General features: G+C 41.8%; 1 protein-coding gene across 16 annotated transcripts in view; it reads left to right on the top strand.

Moving 5' to 3' along the window:
• The window catches only part of LOC118258970 (histone deacetylase 4), a 251,621-nt gene that overhangs the window by 157,647 nt on the left and 70,380 nt on the right, over positions 1-23,594 (top strand). For all 16 annotated transcript variants that reach the window (XM_035568171.2, XM_035568120.2, XM_035568146.2 and 13 more), the window contains 5 exons: positions 2,266-2,387; positions 14,623-14,754; positions 17,641-17,753; positions 22,503-22,619; positions 22,706-22,904. In XM_035568171.2, the coding sequence (XP_035424064.1) occupies positions 2,266-2,387; positions 14,623-14,754; positions 17,641-17,753; positions 22,503-22,619; positions 22,706-22,904 (683 nt within the window). The remainder of the gene's footprint in view (positions 1-2,265; positions 2,388-14,622; positions 14,755-17,640; positions 17,754-22,502; positions 22,620-22,705; positions 22,905-23,594) is intronic.

The raw sequence follows: 23,594 nt of genomic DNA, 5'->3' as shown, positions 1-23,594 counted from the left end.
ATGTTAAGAAGATAGAGAGAGATAATTACACATTAAATTATTCCAGCGTACATGGATGTTGGCATTCTCTGTACAGAAAGCATTCTAGCACAGATACATATGTTTGAATATATATTCAGTTTACATTGCATGAATGTGTTTGAAGTGTCACGCATGCTTTGCTGTGTGCGTAGGTTTTTGAAGGACCTCACAGCGCAAAGAACAGGGAATGTGTTATGTGAAGGTATGTACTTCCAGGAATGCCTGCAAACTCGATTTAGTATACAATTTCATCTCTTTCAAGACCTCTGAAATTCTTGAACAGGCATGCAGACCAGTGCATTTTGCTCGAAGCAGTGTAGAGTGTTGGATCCCAGTCCTCGAGCAACATAATGTATTCGTGTTTGCAGAGTTAAATATCTGTCATTCAGCAACTCCAAAGCACATCTAAACAGGCCCTTTGAGTTCCTGCGCATTCCCTAACAAAGTGATGAAAATAGCTTCAATGTACATGATTGTTCAGCTTAAGTCATGCTTTAAAAAAAAGGGGGGGGGAGAAAAAAAAGAAAAGTCTATTGCTTGTATAGGCAAGAGCAGAAATGCCATTGTGTGACATGGTGGGTTTGAGGGCTCTTGGCTTGCAGAGCCTGGGCTTCCTGTTTGTGAAACATCTCTCTGTGCAGCCTTCCTATGGTATGAGCAGATCTGGGCAGAGAAAGCGACTTCTGTTTTCGGTAGGGATTCAAATATTTTTCAGTTTGGTTCTGTTTTGATTTCAGGTGATGATTAAACTGTGTGTGCATGTGGGCATTTATTGGTGAGAATGTAAAAAAGTACGTGCATAGATGTGTGTGAATGCTAACTTATAATACAACAGAGTGAGGACAAAAATTATTTAGCCTGTGTTTACAGAGAAGTTAGGAATATAAAGGGGGAAGGATTGGGAAACCACAGTGAATCATACTGCTTGGTAAGAACTGTTGGGATGAGAATCTTGATGTAGATATTTGAATAAACTTTTCAGAGGTTTTTGTAACAATCATGTAGAAAAATTGATGCAGTTTCCTGGTATTTTTTTAGTCCCTTATATTTTGAAGGGTATAACTTGTATTGGAATTGATACAATACTCATCAAACAGCCTACCTCTGATTTGAGCTTTCAAAATGTGCTGTTCAAGGAATTGGATGAATTGGTATAATTTTCAAATGGCTCATTTTTGGTCCTTAAAGAACCTTTTATAGCAGAATATTTTAATCAAGGTCTCCAAGAATGCCTGATTATTAAACAATGTAGAATTTCAAATCTTCACTTCTTTTGGTGAAGTGCTTGCTTGGTGTTGTCCCATATTGTTTAATCATTTAAAGAAGTAAAATAGGGTTTAAGTTCTGTTTATTTGAACTTAAAATGTAAAATTGTTTGATAGCTGCATGGCTGTCACCTGTATCTGTATCATTTACTAAGTCAGTTACTCTGTTGATGTAGCTAATCTGCTAACATAAAAAGTCTGGAGATTTCCAGAAGTCTGTACTGATCGGGGTTCAAAGAGCTCCTGAGAAATGGCAAAGCTGGACACAAGTCATTAAGTAGGAAAGATGCAGCCAGCAAGCTGGTAGGAGGTTTAGAAAACTCTTTCATTATTTAATATCCTTAGCAAACAGCGTGTGATTTACTTCCAGCAAGCAGCCTGCTCAAACAAAGCTCTAAATTATCAGCTTCTACAAGTTAATCTGGAAGGATGTTGAGTACTTTGGCCCTATCACTGTGAAGTGCTTGGGTGAGGATACAGCGAAGCACAAGGCAGAAGACACCCTATGGTTGCTGTTACCCAGCTTACATATTTGGCCCCTAATGTGCTCATCCTTTGGTTTTATTTCATCCTTAGGGTTTCTCTCAGGGTTTTATTTAGTGAAGGGAAATTGTTCATTCGTGCTGTGGTTGAGGGGAATAACGACACCCATGCTTAGCTTCAAGGATATAACTTATCAAAACCCAGCTCAAGTACATGCTTAAAGTTATGGTTAAATACCTTAATGAGTTGTGCCTTGCTCAATGGGATAATTCTTATGCTGAAAATTAAGCATACGTTTAGTTACCTCTCTGTATATTAGACTTCAGACGATCTTTTAGTTCTTTTTAGCATGAGTGCCTAGAATGAGAAATCTAGTACCAAGAGATTTTCCTTTTTGTTGTTCACAGTGGAGCAGAGAAGGTGAAGCTGCTTTCATTCCCTCTGTGTTTCACTTGGGTAAAGTTTCTCCCTTCTCTTTCTCTTTCCATCTGTGCAGGAAGACACAGCACAGCTCTCTGGACCAGAGCTCCCCACCCCAAAGCGGCGTATCCGGCACCTACAATCACCCTGTCCTGGGGATGTACGATTCCAAAGATGACTTCCCACTCAGAAAAACAGGTAATGTTCACATTGATTTTCTGCGCTACCTACTGTCTTTACTGTGACATGTTGCCCTTATTTCAAAAAAGGAAAAAAAAAAACCACAAAACTTATGTAACCAAAAAGCTGTATTTCATGGAGTGATTTATTTAAGAAGCACTCACTCCACCCTGTTCTCCCTCTCCCCCTTTCAGCTGTCACTGAGTGAGCAGTGTTAGAGGGAGCCTGGGATTGCTTTGGGTGTGCAGGCTTGCAAAGCTACATGCAGAAGACAGCTTCGTTGTGTGTCAAAGTTTGTGAGATGTTTTCACGAAGTCAGAACTAATACAGAGATCTGCGTGTCTGAAGTCAAAGTATGTTTTGCTGAGTGAGAAAAGTACCAAGAAAAGTTCATTTCTTCTGGGATTTGCATTTTATATACAAGTTTATATTTAAAATAAATAAAAATGTTTCTGCCAGTCAAAGCGTAGGGACTTCCTGCAAGGGTTTTGGTTCACACCTAGACAGTTATTTCTCAGTTAGGTTTTTCTCTGCATGGTGGCTAAGCAGGTCAGTTATTTCTCAGCTATATATTATGTAAACCAGTTTGTTTTGGTTGGCCATGGTCCTCAGCTCCATATCACATGCCTAAGCCAACACAGCCTCAGCTTCTAAGCCTGCAAACTTGTGATCGTCAGCAGCTTCCTTCGGGGAACAGCTAAACTTCGAGGAGCTCACCCCAATCTGGGGAGCACTGCTGCTCGCACGGATGGTGCAGACAGTGCTGTGTGTTGGAAGTTGCTTCAGAACAGGAAAAATCTTTCACTGGAGGATGGAATAGGGTTAAGAGGAAAGCAGAGGTGTAATTCAACTTCACATGTTCTGCATGTGTTGCCTAGGTGTTTCTCAGGTATGCTTTGTGGATCTTCAAACGTGCAGAGGTGAGCACTGATAGTCAAAAAGTGTGTTATCCTTGTAGTAAAGAACGGTGATGAAATGTTAACCAAACCTCCCTATGGGTTTTCTGGTGCCTTTGCTCAAATTAGCTGCCCTATCAGTTCCAAAGAACTGGCTGCACCCTCATTTCCTCACAACAATTTCTTCTCCTAATAGTTAAAAGTAGAGCAGGTTTTTCACATAGAGTGAATGTTTCAACACAATTCTCATTATCTCTATAAATTGTTGTGAAGGTGGGTTATTTCCTTCTACCATCTGACAAGAAAAAAATAAACCTCTGCACTCTTGCCCTTTGCCTCCTGCTTCCCAGTTCTGTGCCTTAGAAGAGCTTTTGGTGAGCTTCTCTTTCTGGACCATAGCACCTGTCCTGCTGGATGGACCTGTGGATGAATTCCTGGCTGCTGTGCAGTAGATGGTCTTCCCTGTCACCAGGGTGAGCTGGGTGGCAGGTGCCAGACACTTCAGCTGCACAAGAATCAACTAAAAAAAGGCAAGCCCTTCGCAGGATGGAGGTTCTTCTGTTCTTTCTGTGCACACCCTGTGCCTTTGTTTGGGGTAGTTGGGACCGCTGGCAAGAAAGCAAGCCATTTCTGGAGGACTCCAAAGGCAGAGCTTAGAAAACAGGATTTGCTGCAGGACAGGGCATCCTCTAATCTCTGCTTCTAGATAATGACAGACCGAACACCATGTTAGGTGCAGCAGACGTTGCTGCATCATCAGTGCCTGGGACAGCCGAAGAGACGCTGTCTGGGCTTCAGGACTTGGCCTTTCATAGGGAGGGTGAGCGCTGGTGGAGGACTGCCCTCAAAGGAGACTTCCTTCAGTTCTAAAGCCGTCAAAGCACAAAGATGTGCTTTGCATACATGCCTGCCTGGCAGGAGAAACTGCTGGGCTGCTAGCAACCCCTGCTGCCTTTCACTTCTGCTCTGCTGAAGGCTTTCAGTCTCCTCTGGGAAATCACAACATTTCCACACAAGGAAGCATCCCTTGGCATCGTACCCGTTGCATAGGGCCTGTGGACAGCATGATTCTAAGGACTTTTTAGCTCTCTTTCTATTCCTTTCGAAACCAGGCGCTCCATTTCCAGGGAATGTGTGTTAGCACCCTCACAGCATAAAAGGTCTTTGATCAAAAAAACTCCCTTTCTCATCAATGTAGGGGTCCTTCCTTGTCAGTTTTAGTTTGAGGATAGGTTGCCCATCTCACTCCAAATGTTCTAACAGTGTGTTTCTGCAGGAAAAAGGAAAGAGTGTCTGCACATCATGCCCCTTTTCTGTTTCCCAGACTGAGTTCCGAACAAGACTCTGGCTGATAAAAGCCCTGTCAGACAGGGTGAATTAAGGATGATAAATGTATCTAATAGCATTATTAAAAATCATTGTTATTTTAAAACAGGAAGATACTTAGCTGATTTTGTTTTTCCAGAACACTGATGCTTCTTTTTTGTGGGCATTGGCATTAATCTTTTGGAGATTGGTATGCAATACATACAAGTTCAGGTTGCAAGGTTCAGGGGAGATTTTTTTTTTCTTTTATTTTCCTTTCAATGCAACAGCACTTCAGTCTCTGGCACAAAGATATCCTGCAGAAATCCCATTGCCAAGAATGTTAAGTTGCTTGGAGAAGAAAGACTCCTGAACAGTCTGGTGTAAACAAAAGGCAGGGAAGGCTGGAGCCCATCCTAAATAAAGTTTTTTATTACGAGTGAGCTTTTCAGATTTTTGGCACCAGTCAAAACTCTGGCTTTGAGTTTGTAATTTAAAACCACCATATCATGTAGTCCAATTTTATTAAATTAGATTAAATATTTGCAGTTCAAATAACAGAGTCCATCACAATACAGTTCTGATTACCAGGACTGGAATCCACCCAACATCATTGTTAGGGACGGGGGGACTCGGGGCGCTGCGGGAAGGCAGTTCGAGCGATCATTTCTTCTACGGTGCGTTTTTGGAGTTGGCAGCATGTCCTGCATGTTGAGAAATTGTTCAGGAAGAATAAACATGTAATTGCACTGGGTTTTAAAAATACTACCTTTCTTTACTGTCTGATTGTTTAAAGCATCGTGACATGGAACAGATTATACTTATCCCTCTGCACACACTTGGCAATAACTTGCCAGTCTAACGCTCAAGTGTGAATGTTGCGTAAGAGACATGGTTAGCTGGCCACCCTCACTTGTGTAAAAGTAGATGTGTGCATGAATAATGCCTTAAGAGTGCTTGAAAACGTTCAACATGTGAAGCAGTAAACACCTGCAACGTGTTCCTAATGCATCCTGTCCCCTGAAATCTTACCCTGTCGGATTTCTTTTACCAAATTATGTTCCAGTTTCTTGGCTGTTTGGTTTCTGCATGAAATTGTTGTACTGCGAGGCTGCTGACTGGTACAGTTACTAATTGCTTGAATCCCGCTCTTAGTCTGGCTGTGGGATGCATTTTACTTAGTTCCCTCTATCTAAACTCTTCGGGGCTTTCCCTTTTTTAACTGAACTGAGAACAGTTCATTTTTCTCCTTTTGCTTTAAATAACTTAATACAAAGATTTTTTACTTCCCCATCAGTAGTTTCCTTTACTATATATATACAGACTTCCCCTAGTGCATGCATTTTCCCAACAGCTATCAAGAGGGGAAAATAAAAGTGACCTTTTCTGCTCCCAAGTCAAGTTTGGTGTATTCCACATTTAGTGAGGCTTCACTGTGCTGTGTACTGGGACCCTGTAGGAGAACCTCTGGAGTCTTTTGTAGCTGGCTTGATAACCTCAAGAGTTGTTTGTCAACAGTTTCGCTGAAGTTGCCGAAGTTATTTTTAATGCAGCTTTTCAGTTCTGTTTTTCAAAGAATATGGAAGCCTTATTTTCTCCCCAGGAACAAGGTTTGTTATGGTGTTTCCTGCTTTTTAGAGTTTGATCAGTGGTTTTATTAAAATATGCTCTCAATTAGAATGCTGAAATGACCAACGTATCATCATGATTCATAGAAGCCTGAAGAGGACTGTTTGCTTTTCCTCTTGATTGCAAAAGTTTTTTTGTTTGTTTGTTTCTAAACATCCTATGCGGGGCTGGACCATGTCCTGTCAGACACTAGCTTTCCTACTTGCTCCTGCAAAGAGAGAGAGTCCTGCTGTTCACTGGGACTTGACAGCTAATCAGGATTTCTAACGAAAGCCATAGCTTTTCAATTAGTTGTCATTGAAATCAGTAGTTTTGCCAAACTCAGCACCTGCTAGAATCGCCTGGCCAACACACATTGAGCTCACTGGGATGCATTAACTGGAAACGTTTCCCTGTCTGTGTATCTCTATTTAAACCTGACCCCAACGTGAGGAAAACAATCCATCTATTTGAACCACTCATAAAAGATGCTCTCTGAAGCTGTACGTGTAAATGTGGCTGCATCTGTAGGAATCATCCATATAGGCTGTGAAGCAGGCTCAGGTCTCGACGTGTTTTTGCTCCTGCTGTTGGATAAAGCAAATGTTTCCCAAGACAGCCACCATCCTTCAGCCCTCCTCATACCCAGGTGGGAGAGATCTGTGCCTTTTCTGCTGCTTGGTTCTTTTGCCCTGAGCTGGCTGCTGGTCTTCAAACCTTTCTCCTGACAGACCTTAATCTGTCAGGGAAGTCAGGATTTTTGATGAAGCCGATGTTATCAAAAATGTGCTCTTTTTCGTTTTGTCCTTTGTGCGTATCAATGCCCTGGCACTTGCCAAGCCACCATGGTTCATTGGCCAGAAGGAGACCTCCTGCATCCACCAAGAGCGAGGGGCAGCTGTTTGTTGGGAGCATTTGGCTCAGTTCCTGGGGCTACTTGGCCTAGGGGTCCTGCAGCTACTGCCCCTGTTTTGTGAAGCATTGCAGGCTCTGGGTCTTGCCTTTTCCTTTACCTCTAGTGTCACAGCCGGCTGCAGATCAGGATGTTGATGGGCATGAAGATTTTAAGGAGGCAAGGATTCCTGTGGTCCCAAATATGTTTCCACTGCAGAACCGTGGGATAGCATCTCAGGGTGTGAATTTCCACTATTTCCAAAGCTAGTCTGAATTTAATGCCAGACTGGGAGCTTACAAAGACATCTTTGGCAAGTATCTGTCTCTGAATTTCCTGGCTAGATAGTAAATGAGGATGTGCATGCGTGTGGTATGTACTTGGGGAGAAATGACAACTAGAAAGTGTCATAGACTCCTCTTTCAGCTACTTTTCTCTGGGGACCAGGAAAAAACAAGCCTGCTACCCAAAAACCTCCATTCCCAGCAATGTGTCTTGCCTTCTGCTCAAGTCGTGACAGACAAAGGAGAACTGGTTATAGGTCAAGTACTGTGTCTTGGGGCTTGTGGTAAAAGCAAGCTGTCCTTAACCTTCACAGCCCACTCAGTTAAAAACTGTCAGGAAAGCTCCAAGGAGAAGTTTTTAGCTCAGCATCATTAGACCGTGGCTTGTGCACTCCTTTGCTGCAGCGACTTCCCTCAAGGAGTAAAGTGATGCAGCAACGTGAAAACTGCTCCTCATGCTTCCCTGTAGCTAGCGCAGAGGGGCAGACTCTGGTACATCTGCTGGTGGGAGAGCCACGATGGCCAGTAGTTCTCCTGAATTTCGCCAGTGTTTGGGACCTACTGCAGAGGGAATCTGACAAATGCTTTGCCCATGCTGATGATCCCAGCAACCACTTCAGCTTTCAGGTACCAGCCTCCTGAAAGAAACAGGAAAGGCCGATGTTCTGGGTGGTTCAAGCATCAGCAGATTATGAACAGCAACTTCCTAAGCCCCATCTCTTAGATGGGCAATGGTGAGATGTGCCTGGGCTGCAGGCTCCCCTTCACTCCCTGCCCATCACAGGCCACAGCATGGCCTGTCCCTGCCAGGCCGCACAGACAAGCGCTCCTGCACCGTGTGTACTGGTAGCCTCATGGTGGGGAGCCCACGCACTGGAAATAACCATCTCCTGTTTGCTAGTGCCCTTCTGCTTCTGTTCAAAGGAGAGGAGCCTAAGGGAGGAAAGTGTCCAGCATCCCGAGATGCTGTTGATTTCCTTGCAGAGTTGCAGAAGCACAGGGTTGTTTGAGTAGTGTTTGCAGCTATGCAGGTGAAATTGTTCTGAACTTGTGTTTAAAAGAAGCAAAAGGGAAAAATGAAAGGATTTGTCAATAATTAAATTTTGCATTTATCAAGAAGGGCACAATACCTCTCCGAGTTGGTTCCGATTATCGGAATGTTTTAAGTGGTTTGTTTTATGACAAAGATTGTTTAGAGGAAAATAGAGTAGGCTGAAATCCCAGTGTCATGTGGGAGTATAATTTAGAGAAAATCTTTGAGCTCTGTACAGCATGGAGTGTCACTCAAGTTTGAGAGCATCCTTGCTTTCCCACCCACGTTGTCCCCCGGGTGACGTGGTTGGAGGCCCGGTGCTCCTGGGCGGCCCACTGCGTCCGCAGACCCACGCGCTGCCCTGGGGCCCGCTCTGCAGAGCGGAGGCATTGACCTGCATGAGAAATCTGTATTGTTATAAATATCGTTTCCTGCTCCAAGTGGAGAACGTCAGTCTCTTTAATCCAAAAATAACTTAATAAAGACAAAAATCACTTATTACCGTGATGCTACACAATAGCTCTTCAGACCAGACCATTGACATTTCAGAGACCAGAACAAACCTAAGCGCAGCTGGAGGAGCAGCAAATGCTTTCTTTATTCTCTCCATTTATTCTGACAGTCACATCTAAAAGCGTGCTAGGGAATTCATCTCCCCTTTCTCTTTCCTTGGTGCCAGTGGCAGCTGTGGTGCTCCATGGGCAGCACTGAGCTTTGCCGAGACGCAAAAGGAGCAACTGCCCCCTCAGGAGCTCTGCTAAAACATCTCAGGTGCACTTCTAGCATGAGTGCTGGGGTTCGGAAGGGGTAAAGCAGAGACTTTCATTGGAAGTGCTTCTGGAAGAAATATATTTATGTGACCAGGTTTGTTCTGTCCAGAGCTGAGTGATTTGGCCTTTGGGACACAGCCTGTAGCAGGAAGGAGAAGCAAATCTGAGCCCGGAGTGTGTGCCGAGGCATGATGGCCACGTGCCTGTCTTCTGTGGGACAGCTTTGACCACAAGCATCGCATGAACAGCACCTGGAGTGGTACCTTTGAGTGAGTCACCGAGCTGAAACCCAGAGCGCTGGTGTGCAGAGCAGGTCCCAGCTGAAGGACAAGCGCTGGCTTGGGCCGAGAGCCACTGATTTTGGGTGACAGGGGCAACACTGCGTGCTTTGTCCCACCTTGGACTTTTATACATTAGCAAGTTACATTTTAGTTAAAGTCAGTGTAGTTCTTGAGTTTAAAATGTCTGCAGGGCTATTTTGGGGAGAAATATATATGGGGAGATTACCCCCGAAAGCTGTGGCCGCCATGGGTCACTCACTGCGATCCCCCTGGTTTGTGGAGCTGCTCCCTGCCCTGGTGCTGAGGCAGCTCATAACCCCATCTGCTGCAGGCACTGCAGGTTTCCTGGGCTGGACAGGAATTCCAAGTTCTTCTCTTTCCCCTCTGCAGAGCTCAGTGCTGTTTTAAACACCTCACTGGAGAAACTCGTTTGGAGGGCTTCATTCTCTCCTCTCTTTCCATTCTTAATCCCCTTCCACATCTCTTGTCTTTCTTCACGGATAATACTTTGAAGACTGCAGAGTTGCTGTCCTTCTTTCCAAGTCTAAATGCAGAGACAAGATGTGGCATTTCCACGTGTTTGTTTTTCTAGTCCAGTTTTGGCTATTCACAATGGAAACCTTAGTGGTGCTCAGTTATGCTGCCATTTTGCGTGTTTCTGTAGTCAGGCAAGCAAATGATAGCGAAGCTGTAAAAAGTGTGAACATCGTGTGCTCAGTTTAATGGGTGTTAAAACCTCCTTTCTGCTGCTTAGATGCTGAGACTACTAAACTTGAGCATGAAAAATGCCAAGTATTAGCTTTTAATAAGTTTTCATTTTCAGGACATGGTCTTCCATAAATACAAAAAATAGCCTTTCCACAGAGCTCTTAAACAGTGCTCATGCCAACACAGGGCTAGGTGAAAAAGAAAGAAAAGCCAGCAAATACCATTTATCTAGCCCTTTCTAATGTTGCATCTGTGTTCCAAGATGTATTATTTCAGGTCATGCTATCTATCATGGTACCTAGCACATAAACATAGAGTTTGTTTCTGCAGAAGACTAGGTCTTGTTCTCATTTTCCTTTCCAGTTTGGGAATTTTCACCTGCTATTTGTGCCCTGTGGTGCCTGTCTCCCCTGGGTACATTTGTCAAGGACCATATTCTTCTCCTCCTGACTAGCTAGGCCAGGATCCAGTATTTTTGGAGGGGAGAGTCCACGATGTGCATGTGGAGAAATAGCCAGGCAGGGGAGGAAAGAAGTCACACAGCAGGAAGCAAATGCTAAATCGCAGAGCCTGTGGTCTCTCTTGGTGAAACAAAAGATAATTTTTCTTTATTAAAATTCTGATATGTGCAAAGGCCTGCTTTAGACAGGTTTCTCTCTTCCTCTCCTTTATTTAGTCATGGGGTGACCCAGACTCTAGGAAAGTGACAAGGTAATTGTGTTGGTCTTCCCCTGGCTGCTGAGGCTTAGTATACAATCTAAAAAAAAAAATAATTACAAAAGCATAAGAGCCTTTCTCAGTCTCCAGCTCCCAAAATTAACATACACAAGGACTGGAATTAGAGTTTTCATGGTGCATTGTTTGCTTTTTTTCATAGATGTGGATGGGTAATGGGAACAGGACAAACTCTGTTCAGGATTTTGTGTTTTTAACTTGCATAGACTTAATGTCAGATTAGTTCAGCGGCTTAGTGGATGCAATTCCAGGAAGAAAACAATGAGAATGACATAAATGTTGAAGAATTGGATTACATGGGTCCTGCTGCAATAAATGAAGTAAAAGAGGGGTATCTTGGGTTTGAGCCTGTGAAAACTAGGGAAGCTTTTGGCTTATGTTCTAGTTATTAATTTACTCACTTGGAGAAAAACAAAATATTCTTTGAATAAATCCTTATTATAGGCCAAATTAAGTATGTCACTGCTTAAGAAATCCCACAGGCTTTGCTGAAGCTGACTCAGACTTGGGCTTGTGCTTCATTACTTTGCTAAACAGGAATCAAACTGATTTTTTAATAAATTCACAGTGTTTGTTTAAAAGATTTCTCCACCTTAAGATGTAGAAGACCAGCAAGTTTTATATTTCAGTTTACAGTTCTCAAAATTATTCTAGATAGAAGTCATGGGGTGCAACACTTTGTCTGGACATGTGGCCTGACAGGATGAGTATCGAGAGGTTTTTAGTGGAATTGGTGTTCCTCAGAGAAAATTGAACTTGTGTTGACTGTCTGGCACTGATAGTTGTGTTGCTCAAATCTATACTTTATTCTTTTGAAGGACAGCTCTCTTTAGTTTAAAAACTTTTTTTTTTATTATTTAGTAGTTTAAAAACCATATGAATAAGCTGGAATTATTGTTCTGAGTTTTGGAAAGGCCTGTATTGAAAACTAAGTATTTTATTATGAAATACGATATATGGAAATTCTTTGAATTTGTTCTGCACACAATTCTTTGAGGCTGTTCTGCACTGCTGGTACTGTGGTTTAATTCCCTTCCTTTGGATTAGATAACACCATATTAGAGGCATGTAGGAATTATGCTCTCTGAGTTCCTGATGACACATTAGATTTGAGATCATATTTGGGAGAAAAACTTGCAGTTCTATGACAGGACAAAGACAGGGTGTATAATGTGTAGTTCTTTAAATAGACATTTTGGTCTATTTAAGAAAGCTTGATCCTCCAGCTGGGGAAGCGAAGGAGGAGTATACAGGATACTTTGCCTGAAAATACTTCTGTCTGGCAAATTATCATATGCCTCTTTGGCCCTAACTACTTCTTGAGCTGATTTCTCTTTTAAGTTTGTGATTCTCTATGTTCATTCCCTTCCTGTTACATGGAAGAACTTTTTGTTGTGGCTCTATGTATGGGGATATTACATATCTGGTAGTGCTAGGTAATCTGTGATCCCCAGATCTGTCCTTCCTGATGATTTTTAAGGTGTTTGCAATCAGTTCATTCTCTGTGCTTGAAAGCCATACAATTACTTGTCTATTCCCAACAGAAAGCATACGTCAGATGAGCACCATGCAGGATATAAATTGCGTATGAATGAAATTTGCACTGAAGTACAATTTATATTGTCATGTTTTTCTTTCTCAGAAGACAGATCCTTTCAACAGCTGTGGCATAGGCTTGTATTTCATTTGCTGGTTGGCAGTGCGAACGTATCTAAAATTGAACGGATCAGTATCGATCTGTGACACATTCCCATTTATTCTTTAGGATCTTGACCAGAGCATCTAGATGGTTACAAAAACTTAAGACTTGCAAAGATTTTAAAAAATAAATTAAAGCATGCAGCCTGAGGTACTGAATGTTCTCATGCCCAGAGACTGCTTTAAAAATATTAAGGCAACTGCTGTTTTGAAGAGAATTTCATAAAGGAGCTAGTCAGAGTATATGCTTGTATTTTGTCTCGTCCACTCTTCTAATTTTGTCCTCCAAGCAAACGACAGATTTACATTTAGCCCCCTGCCATTTTATATGTAAATGTCCTATAAGATGATTCTCCCCTTTGCTAATGCACGTCGTACTGCATTTTAAGCATCATCTTGATGAATCTGACACTTTTTTTAGTGCTTCCTTTATCTCTTGCTGGCATTTTTCTGTCCAAAACAGTAATGAAAAGCTCCTTTTTTTTCCCTTCCAAAAGTTTCATCAAAGAACTGTTTTGATGGCTTAACTTTAAGCATTTGATCATGAATTCATCAGCTTCTGATTTTTGAGCCCTGCAATTAACATGATTGGTCTTGATCTTTTACATGACCTAGTGGTCAAAGCCAACTGCAGGGAAATATATCTGTAGCCAGTCTTAGTTAATTCAAATCAGTTTGTAAACCCCATTTTAAGTCTTCTAAAGAAATGTAGATTATTGGCCCTGGAGCGTAGAGAGCTGAGTGTATCGGTAGTTAATGGTGAGAGCACAGGATTTGCTGGTTCAAAGGGATTAAGCTGCAGAGTTGTTAAGAGATTGAGGAATGGAGAAGATTGGGCCAGTTCACAAATCTCATAACTGTCAGGAGCCCTCAAGCACTAAAGCAGATATTTCATGTATACTCAGGAGATCACAAAGTTTACAGGGAAAATCATCTCACAGGAGGAATCTTGACTTAAGGCTTCATTACCTTTATAAAAACTTGATAAGCTGTGCAGTGCGAACGTGTTCAGCGTTGCCAGTTGTCATTAACCCGAAGATATTAGGGGATCCCAGGAGTTCTGCTTTGACTTTTGGAGAAATGAAATCTAAGGATTTGGGTACAGCAGAAGTTTCTATTTAAGAGGATATTTCAGCTGTATGGTGTACACAAAGCAAGTCAGACTGTGGTCTCAGGAAATAGATGCACACCTACTTTTGGCAGCCCTGAATTTTTGAAGTATTTGATGTGTTTTTAGATATGGTTTAATTTTGTGGCTGTGATGATGTAACCAAGTATCTCCCCAAATAAACAAACCTCCGCCCTGGCCTTGGCTTTAGCATTGCCCACACTCTAATGCCCTTTTGCTTGAATTGACGCTGATGCTCATCAGATCCCAAGGCAAGGTGCTCCAGGGAGCTGAACCAGTGAGAAAACATTCACCTTTTTTTTTTGTTGTGTGGTTTGATATGGGTTGCTTTTTTGTTGTTTTGTTTTGGTTTTTTTTCCCATCTTTTCTGGTGTACCTCCCTGAGCCAGCTCACGCTGTGGTCAGATGACTCCAAGGGTGTGGGGCTGCCCATTTCAGCAACACATCACAGATAGTGTCCCAGCCCCACAAAGATGCTCCGTGCTGACCAAGCAGGAGCATCTCAGCCATCTCACCAATTCCTGTATTGATTTTTAGATCTCATAAGTTAGGTTCTACCACTGGCTTGGAAGAAAGTTGGGCAGTGGCAGGAAACTGGGGAGTGTGAGTGGTGCTCTCTGATCTAGCCCAAATGAGTTCACAGTCATTAGAGAGACAACACGGCAGGATGATTATTATTTTTAATTTAAATGTCACTGACTTTCATTATCAGTGAATTCAGATAATACATAGGCTGGAACCTTTTCATTATATTTAGAAGTCTTTGTTCCAAATATATGGTATCGAATGACTAATTTTGTTTAGGCTTTTGCAAATGATGAACTGTAATTCAGCCTTTGCATTGAGTAAAAAATCTACTGAAGTAATATTAACTCAAACACTGTTTGCTTTTCCTTTTTTTTTTTTTTGTTCAGCATCTGAACCCAACCTGAAATTACGATCCAGACTAAAGCAAAAAGTTGCCGAAAGACGGAGCAGCCCCCTCTTGCGCAGAAAAGATGGTCCAGTGGTTACTGCTCTGAAGAAGCGCCCGCTGGATGTCACAGGTAGGTTGGGTAGGCAACAGAAGTTGTGCTGCCAGCCACAAGCTCAATGAAGTGTCCCTTCCCAAAAACAATTCCTGCATCTAGTTAATTTTGCAGTCTGGATCTCTTGTGTGCCTCTGAATGTTGGAGAAACCTTGATACTGTTGGTGGAGTTCACCAGTGGGTGACGCAGGTGCGTGCCAGCAGCGCAGGTCCTTGGGTACCCATCTACTGGGACAGCACTGCCAACTCAATGAGCATCTTTTGTAGCTACTTTTAAGACGTGTAGATGCAGCTATGCCACCAGAGTGCTGTTTTTTCCTGAGTATTTCTATGATCTTCAGCAACAAGTTGCAGAGAAATAAAATTTCCAAAAGGTGCTTCTACTAATATCCATGGGGAGGCCATAACTCATAACTGTCTTCCTCCAGTAGTAAATGCTTTACAACTCTGGTATGTTTTAGGCTTTGGGCAGATTGCCACAGTTCCTTGTTAAGTAATTATGTTGAAGTTTTAAAACATGTAAGGTTTTTTTTATTTAATATACGTAGCTGGTATTTTTGACTACTTATATGACAGTTTCTTGTTGAAAAATAGTATTCTTCTGGGAATAAATTTCGTAAGGAGGAATCAGAGTAAACTAGACTGTATAGATCGCCATAAAGTTAATTCTTAGCACCATCTAGGGATGCCTCTGTGTAAGTACCACTACGTGACTGCTTTCTCAGACTTTGATATCCTCTTGAAAGCATGCTGTCATCATTCACACAAACTCAAAGTGAGCTCTCTTAGAGAGCCTGGTGGCTTCGGGACATCCGGGGGCAGCTAAGCACTGCTCTGTGTCAGAGCCCCTCCGTTTGCAGAGGAAATGGATTTCAACAGCTATGCATAATTTATGTCAGATCTGAAAATCGAATTTGCTTCATTCCTCATGTACCGCTCTATGTCACGTGGCTTTTAGGATAAATCAGGCCCTAGTGTCTGACCACTTGATCCCAGCAATGCCTTCAGAAATGGCAGTGGAAGCTGCTGCTTCTCACTGAGCGTGGACCTAGTTCAGGAAGGCAGCCCGGAGCCTGGGTAGGAAAATATCTGAGCAAAGATGAGCGGGAGGTGAACTGTGCCCGTGCTTGTAGCTGGCTCTTGGTGCACGGGTGGGAATGAAGAGGGTTTGAATGTTGGTCAGAGCAGTTACAGTAAGAGGGGACTTTTAACATTCCCTTTCCAAGGATGAGAAAATATTTTCAGTCCCTGAAGAATAAATCTTCATAGAGTCACAGTTTGAATGTGCCAGGTACTTTTCCTATCTTTAGGTACTATACGTGAGATCTAATATGTTGTAGTTAAGGATGTGGTACCAAAGAAAAGCACATGTTTTCCATACAGTCAGAATATTTCTCCAAAATTTTTAGACTCCCTTGAAGTTGCTTTCCATGGAGAAGTTCAGTGTTATGTGCTCAGTCGGGTGTTACTCACTGCTGAGTTTTCTTGATTACAAGATTACAAGCAGCCTCCCCAAATGCAGAGCCAATAAATAGCAGCAAGGCTTTTAAAATATATATATATATATTTATTTTTTTAACTTTGATACTTTGCTGGAGGTCCTTGCAACGATCAAAATAACAAAATAGTATATACAGAATAATGCCACAAAAGAAATGATTAAAAAAAAAATCCCTGGAATTGTAACAATTGACTTTTATTTCTACTGGGGTGTCCTAGAGCAGTTAGGCGAGTGCTGCAGCCTGAACCATTGCAGCTGCTGAGAGATTCTTCTGGCATTGGGTAAACCCTGTGCTTGGAAAGGAGGAAATAAAAAAAAAATAATGTTATTTGCCTTCCAAAACAAAAAGAGAAACACTGGAAGCTGTGCCATGCACCAGGTGAGAGACCTTCTGAGGGAAGTTTTCTGGCTGTTGCAATTTCATATGCTGTTTTTTGTTTGTTGTTATTTCTGCCTCAGTAATGGGGAGGCTTTGATTTCAAGCTGGCCAACTCTGTGGTTCTGGTTAGTGAGTTCACAGGGAACGTGTTGATTAAACATACAAAGCTGAGAGGATTTTGTGAGTGTTCAGCTGATAACAGAATTATTTGGGGGCATTAAATCTGCACTGGGTCTTTCCAGTGAGAAAGTGTTTTACTCCCACTTGGAGAAAGAGTGGAGAAGACCTACCAAAAAAAATACAGTGTCCTGAAAGTAGTCGCTCCTGGGCCCTCTGTCGTTTTGCCTGAATTTTTGTGAGAGGTGCTCAGCCATGACTATGACTGTCTGTCTGTTCCCATGTCACTCAGGCAGCTTTTAAAACTCTTAAAATGATTTAATTTGCCTCTCCCACTGGCCTGCTCTGAAAAGTCTCAGTGCCTCTTCATGGAAGTGGAGGTCGGCTCTCGTGCCAGCTCAGGGTAAGGGCTCGGCTTTGGCCATGTGCCTGCAGTAAATCTAGATGCACCTGAGGACTGCATGGGAGAACGTCCACAGTGAGATGGTTCCTTTGTCATTCAAGCAGGATGTCCGAAGCAACTCGTGGTGAGAGGGAGTCGTTAGTATTATAGACTAAAGGGGGAGAGAAACGCTCCAGAAAAATGAAACAGGACAATCCAGCATATTCCAGTTTGGCCTCTGTAAGGTTTCCTTGTCTTTTATCATCTTCCAATTGTATTTAAGGTTATTAATACACTATAAGAGAAATCCCCATGAGGTTAACACATAAATCAGGTAAGTAGGTACTTGGACAGGCTGTTTGAAAGTGTGTTTGTCAGTATCTTAAGAGCCCTGTGAAGATTTAAAAGGGAGATGGGAAGGAGGGTTGCCTTCCTCCAAAACAAAACTTGAGGGGTTGTTATCTGTCTAAATATCATCTCAGAGATTGCTTGTAATGCTAAAAGTTGGTTTTGGATGTGTTTTAGACTCTGCATGCAACAGTGCTCCTGGATCTGGTCCCAGCTCTCCAAACAACAGCTCCAATAACATAAGCGCCGAGAATGGAATTACGGGATCAGTCACGAGTATTCAAGCAGAGGTACAGAGCCCTACCTTTCTCTAAGTTTAACACTTGGGTTTCTAATCAGTTTGCGCAGAGTTCTAGGCATTTAGGCATACAAACCGGTGTGCAGCACACTAAAAAACCCAGATCATGACTTGGAGAGGGCTTGGGGAATTTACCTCTCAAGCTGGGCAGACAGGATGCATTACCTGATTATTAAATCTAGTTTGAGCCAGCTCTCAAGCTGCTTGTGGTAACTTGTAGTGGTTTTATCGTGAGTAGAGAGTAAAAATAAAATGATTTGACATTGTAAAACATTGAGAGTATTTCCTGGATGAATACAAGGATTTTAAAATTTGGGGCATTTGTTCTCTTATACCGTACACAGGGTGAATTTCTTGTTTGCAGTAGGTTAGTAAAAGTGTGGCCAAACCAGAAATGGATTAGAGGAAACAGATTTAACCTTTTCCTCCCCACTCAGGATTTGGAAGCATGGTGCCAGATACTGTGTGCTAGTTTTTAATCCCATAAGCTCTCACCATCGCTTGAGACTTCTCCTGCGGATGTCAAAGGCAGGGTATCTGGCTGGACAAAGAGGAGATTGATTCAACAGAGCAGCTCCTGTGTTCAGGGTTACTGAAGCCCCCCTTTTTCTAAAGGCAGATTTTGGGGTGTGGGCCATGTTGACTGGCTCCCACTAAGAGCCTTAGGTGTAGAAGACCAGGGTGGTTGTGTCATGTCACCGGTGCATTTCCTTTTACCCAGCTTACCGTTAGCAGTTCCCCCCATGAATATAGTGTCTGTCTTAACATCAGGACTGTAAAAACAAGCTTGGGCTTGTTTTCCCCAAATTGTCATTTAGAGTTGAAAAGGACTTCTTACAGCAGAAATGTAGGCCCTTTTCACTTTCTAGGTTTGTACGGATTTTCACTTTATTTTTATTTCTAATGTAGCGTAGCATGTAGGCATATTTCCTGCGTTAGTACTCCACCCTCTCCCCTGCCAACTTACCCAACACATAACTCCATCCACTTTATTGTAGACCTTAAAGGATTAAGTCAGTTATTGTAAGGATTGAAACAGTGTAAGTTAGAATCTTCGCCTGACACTGGGAACTGAAGCTGTTCTGAAAAAATGTGTTTTTTTGAGATGCACACTGTCTGTTAGTTGGAGGAGGTCTGGGAAAAGACGTTACAGGTGGGGTTGTTTATCAGGTTTGCAGAACTGAAGCCTGGCTGAGCTGGGGGCACGTCTTAGGTACGTTCCTGTTAGCCCCAGGAGAATGAGTGCTTAGCAGCTGTCAATCATACCTATACTTCATGCACGGCAAACTTCCAAGCGCTAATGATGGAATTGTTTGGATTTGACAGTTCCTTGTGATATAAACGCAATGGGAATGTTCCTGCAAGTCAGTATTATGTCCTGAAGGTGTATATGAAGATGTAGCATTCTCCTTAACCATTTAATTTTTCAAATAAATAATTTGAGCTAATTATCTGTGACTAGACCCCCAACACCTAATAAAATGGACACAGACACAAACTGTAAGAAAATGCTTTTGATCAACTTCCAGTAATGCAGCAATTTTGTAAGTCAGGCTTAGGCTTGAGGGGTGCAGACAATTTGGAAGAAAATCCATGTAGTACCAAAATGTATAACTGGGAGTTGAAACCAAAATGTCAAAGACAACCACCTTCCCTTTACATCTTTTGCAACTGTACTGCAGTGCCTAACTCACAGTAATGCCACTGCATGCAAGAAAGGAAGCTCCTTGATCTAAGGTTTTTGAAAGAGCAACACTTCATGCATCATTTCCAAAAAAAAAAATTATACAAAAAGGAGGAATCATGTAATTTCCCTGAAAAGAACGTATAAAGCTTTTTCACCTTTTCATGATTTTTGGAAAATTAGGAAAATATACAAATGATTTAGTTTTAATTTTAGAGATGTGCAGGGCTGCATAAAGTAGATTGGATCGTTTCCATCACAAAACAGAAGAAAACGTACATCACCATGTGATGGCAAACAGAACATCGATAACCCATTGCACAAATTGTTCTCCTCACAGCATCTGAATGGCTTAGCTAAATGTCCTAGTCCTTTGCAATAGTTCTGGGGGAAATGGCTTTGCATCTCGTGTTGTGTGATATTAGCTGATCCATTTGCCTAGAGAGGTTTATTTGGGAAAAGCTGGGCATGGGAGGATTTTGGTTTCTTTGAAATCTTCTTTAGTATAAGAAGTGTTACCTTGTAGCCCAGGTGTTTAAGATTTCTTTGATACCAGTTGACCAGGCTTTTATCATTTTCCCAATTTTGCATATTGTATATATTTAAATGTTTATGAAAAAATAACATTGCCAACTTTAAGTATTTCATGGTTAGCTTTATTTTCTAATTTTAAATGAGAAATATGTCTCTGCTTGTTAGTTTGCTAGGTCGGCTCCAAACCATTTCAGATATGTTGGAACATGGTACTTCGTTATTCGAGTTTAAGTGCTTGCCTTCAGTGTAGAAAGACTAGAGCTCTCTGCCTCCTTTAAAATAGGCAATATCTATTTTTAAATAGTGATTTTAAATCTAAAGTTTTTTTCTGTCTTGGAAAGGTACATGATATTCATTGCCATTGTAGTTGATACAAGTCTATAAAAAGTACTCGATTACAGACAGAAATTGTACTTGCTGAAATTGTTCTCTTCTGTGCAATTCTAAAAATGTTTGTGTATAACCCATAGATGGGATCTGTATATTTAAAGTGATGATAATGCTGCTAAATATCATATGCTGATAATGTCAAGCTGCTGTACTTTTCTCATCATTGTTTTTAAAACAAATCCCCAGGAGGTAGTTTGAGGCACAACTACACTGTATTGATTGTTCAAAGAGAAAATTGATGTCGTTTTGTTTCGTTTATGATATCAGTAAAATATTTCATTACTCTGCTGGCAATAACTATCTTATTCTCAATGTGGCATGCTAACACTTTGTATTACTTAAATTAAAGCAAAATTGCCAGTGGTGTTCAAAATTACTTGGAAAAAGAAATGTGTGGGTATGCACAATCATATGCCCTTAGCAGGTAGCATTCAACAGCAAATGCTTTTTTCCAATTTCCTCCTTTGTGGCAGCAAATTTTGAACTGAGATCTTAAAAACAGATTTACTCTTTAATATATTTTCAATAAGCTTGACTGACATTAATGAAGGCACAAGAAGACAAAGGGAAATAAAAAAATCACTTTACAGATGAAATTTTGCATAGTGTCATGTGAAAACTAAGTGACTTTGCTGAATTATGGAATTTAGATGTGGTTGGACACTGGGAGAATGAGTAGCAGGTTTGTGGCACATTGAAGAGCACATTTGAAAGCACAGCCCCGTGTCTAACAAAGGTGACAAACACAGTTGTAGGAGGCTTTGCTTTTCTTGCACAGGCAGCACTAGCTCCAGGTAGCAGAGCTGGGGTGCCCTGTTAAAGCTGGCCTGCTTACATTTCTGTAAAGCAAGGAGGCAGGATTGCTTCTGAAGTTTGCCATGTATAGATTCTTTGTTTTTCAATAATTGTTCTCATATTAGTGCTTTTTTTCCCCCAAGTGGTTGCTGTAGTGGTGTTACGCACCAAGTTTCACCTTAGAGTCTTTGAGGGAGAAAATGAGGTTTTTGTTACCCAGAAGTGATCCACCCAGTTCTGCAACCAAGGAAATAACCTGCAAAGTCTTACAGGACTTTGAGTTTAGGTCTGAAACATATAAAGCCATTACTCAGATCTCTGTTACACTGATACACACTGTGCCATAGTATAATATTGCATTAATCATTGTCCCTTTTTTTTCCACAGTAGCACCTGAGTTAAAAGTGTAAAATTCTGTAGGAAGTCTTTCTGAAATCTAAATGCTATTTTATTTAAGTTGGAAAATCACCTACCAGTGAGAATTCAGTGTGATCAGAACGCTTGTTTCTTAACAGAAAAATCAGGCAGTTTAAATTAATGTAATTTTTATAATGGGCTTTCTACCAAGTATTTCAAATGAATCTCATTTTAAACTTAGGTATTTTTACTTAAGTGTTCCTCCTTTAAATGGCCATAAGGTAATTCAGTAAATCTCACATTTCATCCTGAAAATCAGGAAATAGCTACATAAGTGCAACCTTAAGGGTTTTTGATGAAATTTTGAAGTCTGATTTAAGGTAAAGCACACTAGTAAATAGCATAAATTGTCTGTGATTTGCTAAAGAAAACAACAGCCATTGTAATGCCTCTTCTCTTTTTTTAAGGTAATCTGTTTTAGCTTTAAAAGGGCAAACACTTTAGAAGGACAAGTTAGCTGTTAAATCTTTGCAAAAGCTTTTTGCAGTGGCCCTGCATGAAGACTGAGTGGAAGCAGAACACTGGTAAGGACACACAGGTGATCTTTAATCTCCAAGCGAGATCCAATAAAGAGTGAAAGGTCTCTCAGTAGGGCAGCGATGCTGGCGGCAGCTGCAGAGCGAGATCGTCCCTGTGATGTTTACCTTGGCCTCGTCACTGCTGCGGGAAGCGGTGAGAAATCAGAGGGCTCTGCGGTCACAGCAGCGGTGCTCAGGGCAGCTCTGCAGATGAATCTCATCTGCACGCACTTAGGCTGGATCCGAAGCACAGCTTACCTCCCTCCTTTGGTATTTCCAGTGTCAGAAGTGAAGTTTCCCGCTCTGTACATTTCTGATGTGTCATTATAGCCAGTGTAAGGTGTCCCCCCTCCAGTCTGCAGATGCTGTCTCACTGGGACAATGTTCTCCATTTTGTTTCCAGACCAGCCTGGCTCACAGACTTGTGAATCGTGAAGGCTCGGTAACACAGCTTCCGCTCTACACATCTCCTTCTTTGCCCAACATCACGCTAGGACTGCCTGCAACTGGCCCTTCCAGCGTAAGTGATGGGGAATGCAGTCCATAAATTGTTGCTTGCACTGATTTATCCCTTAACCCACCGTGACATCACCTGTGCATTTGCAGGGAGGATCAGCACAGCAGGATGCTGAAAGACTTACTATCCCAACCTTACAGCAGCGGATCTCGTTATTTCCTGGCACCCACCTCACTCCCTACCTGAGCACTACAACGTTGGAAAGAGATGGGGGAACCGCACATAACCCTCTCCTGCAACACATGGTCTTACTGGAACAGCCAACTGCACAAACTCCCTTAGTCACAGGTGAGCACACGGTAGATAATGCACAAAGCCTGATATGCAGTCCCAGCAGGGGAAGGAGAGCAAGTGGCATCCATTGTTTTTTTCTATCTCTTGTACAAAAGAGATACCATATTATCTATTCTGTAGGTTTAACATATAAACTTGCAGGATGTGTTTGTTCATTGATACATTGGGTGGTTGCAACATTTGCAAAATCAGAGGTTGATCACATCATCCAGAGGTAGGAGGAAGCTGCCTTGTCATTTTGGTGAAATGATAGTAGATAGTACTGCCTGCAAACTTATGCCTTGCTTATGGATGTAACAACTTAAAGCTATATTGTTAGAGTTCTAACCACTGTAGATGAAAGTGGCAACAAAAATGTTGTGTCTTGTGATTACCTGTCCTGTTTATCACTGGTGGTTGCTATTCCGTGTATAACAGAGGCACACATTTGCAAAATCGCAGATTAAGATACTGGCTTTTCATCATTATTATAAATGGCAAAAACATGGCAAAATCAACTGCATTCAAACAGATTGTATTTGTTTGTATATGTTACATTTGCAGTATGTTAATTGCTTTGAATCACTCCCTGTGTCATGTTTTCAGAATTAAGTACCTGTGGGAAGGCGTATTTCTATAAATAGGGCTGATTCAAAGCACTATTCCCCAGTAGGATGCATTTCTGTTTTACGTTGTGTAGTGCTG

Source organism: Cygnus atratus, chromosome 6 (genome assembly GCF_013377495.2).
Source record: "Cygnus atratus isolate AKBS03 ecotype Queensland, Australia chromosome 6, CAtr_DNAZoo_HiC_assembly, whole genome shotgun sequence".
Classification (NCBI taxonomy): domain Eukaryota; kingdom Metazoa; phylum Chordata; class Aves; order Anseriformes; family Anatidae; genus Cygnus; species Cygnus atratus.
Note: the sequence above shows the minus strand (reverse complement) of the source record. Positions and strands in the feature narration are given on the sequence as shown.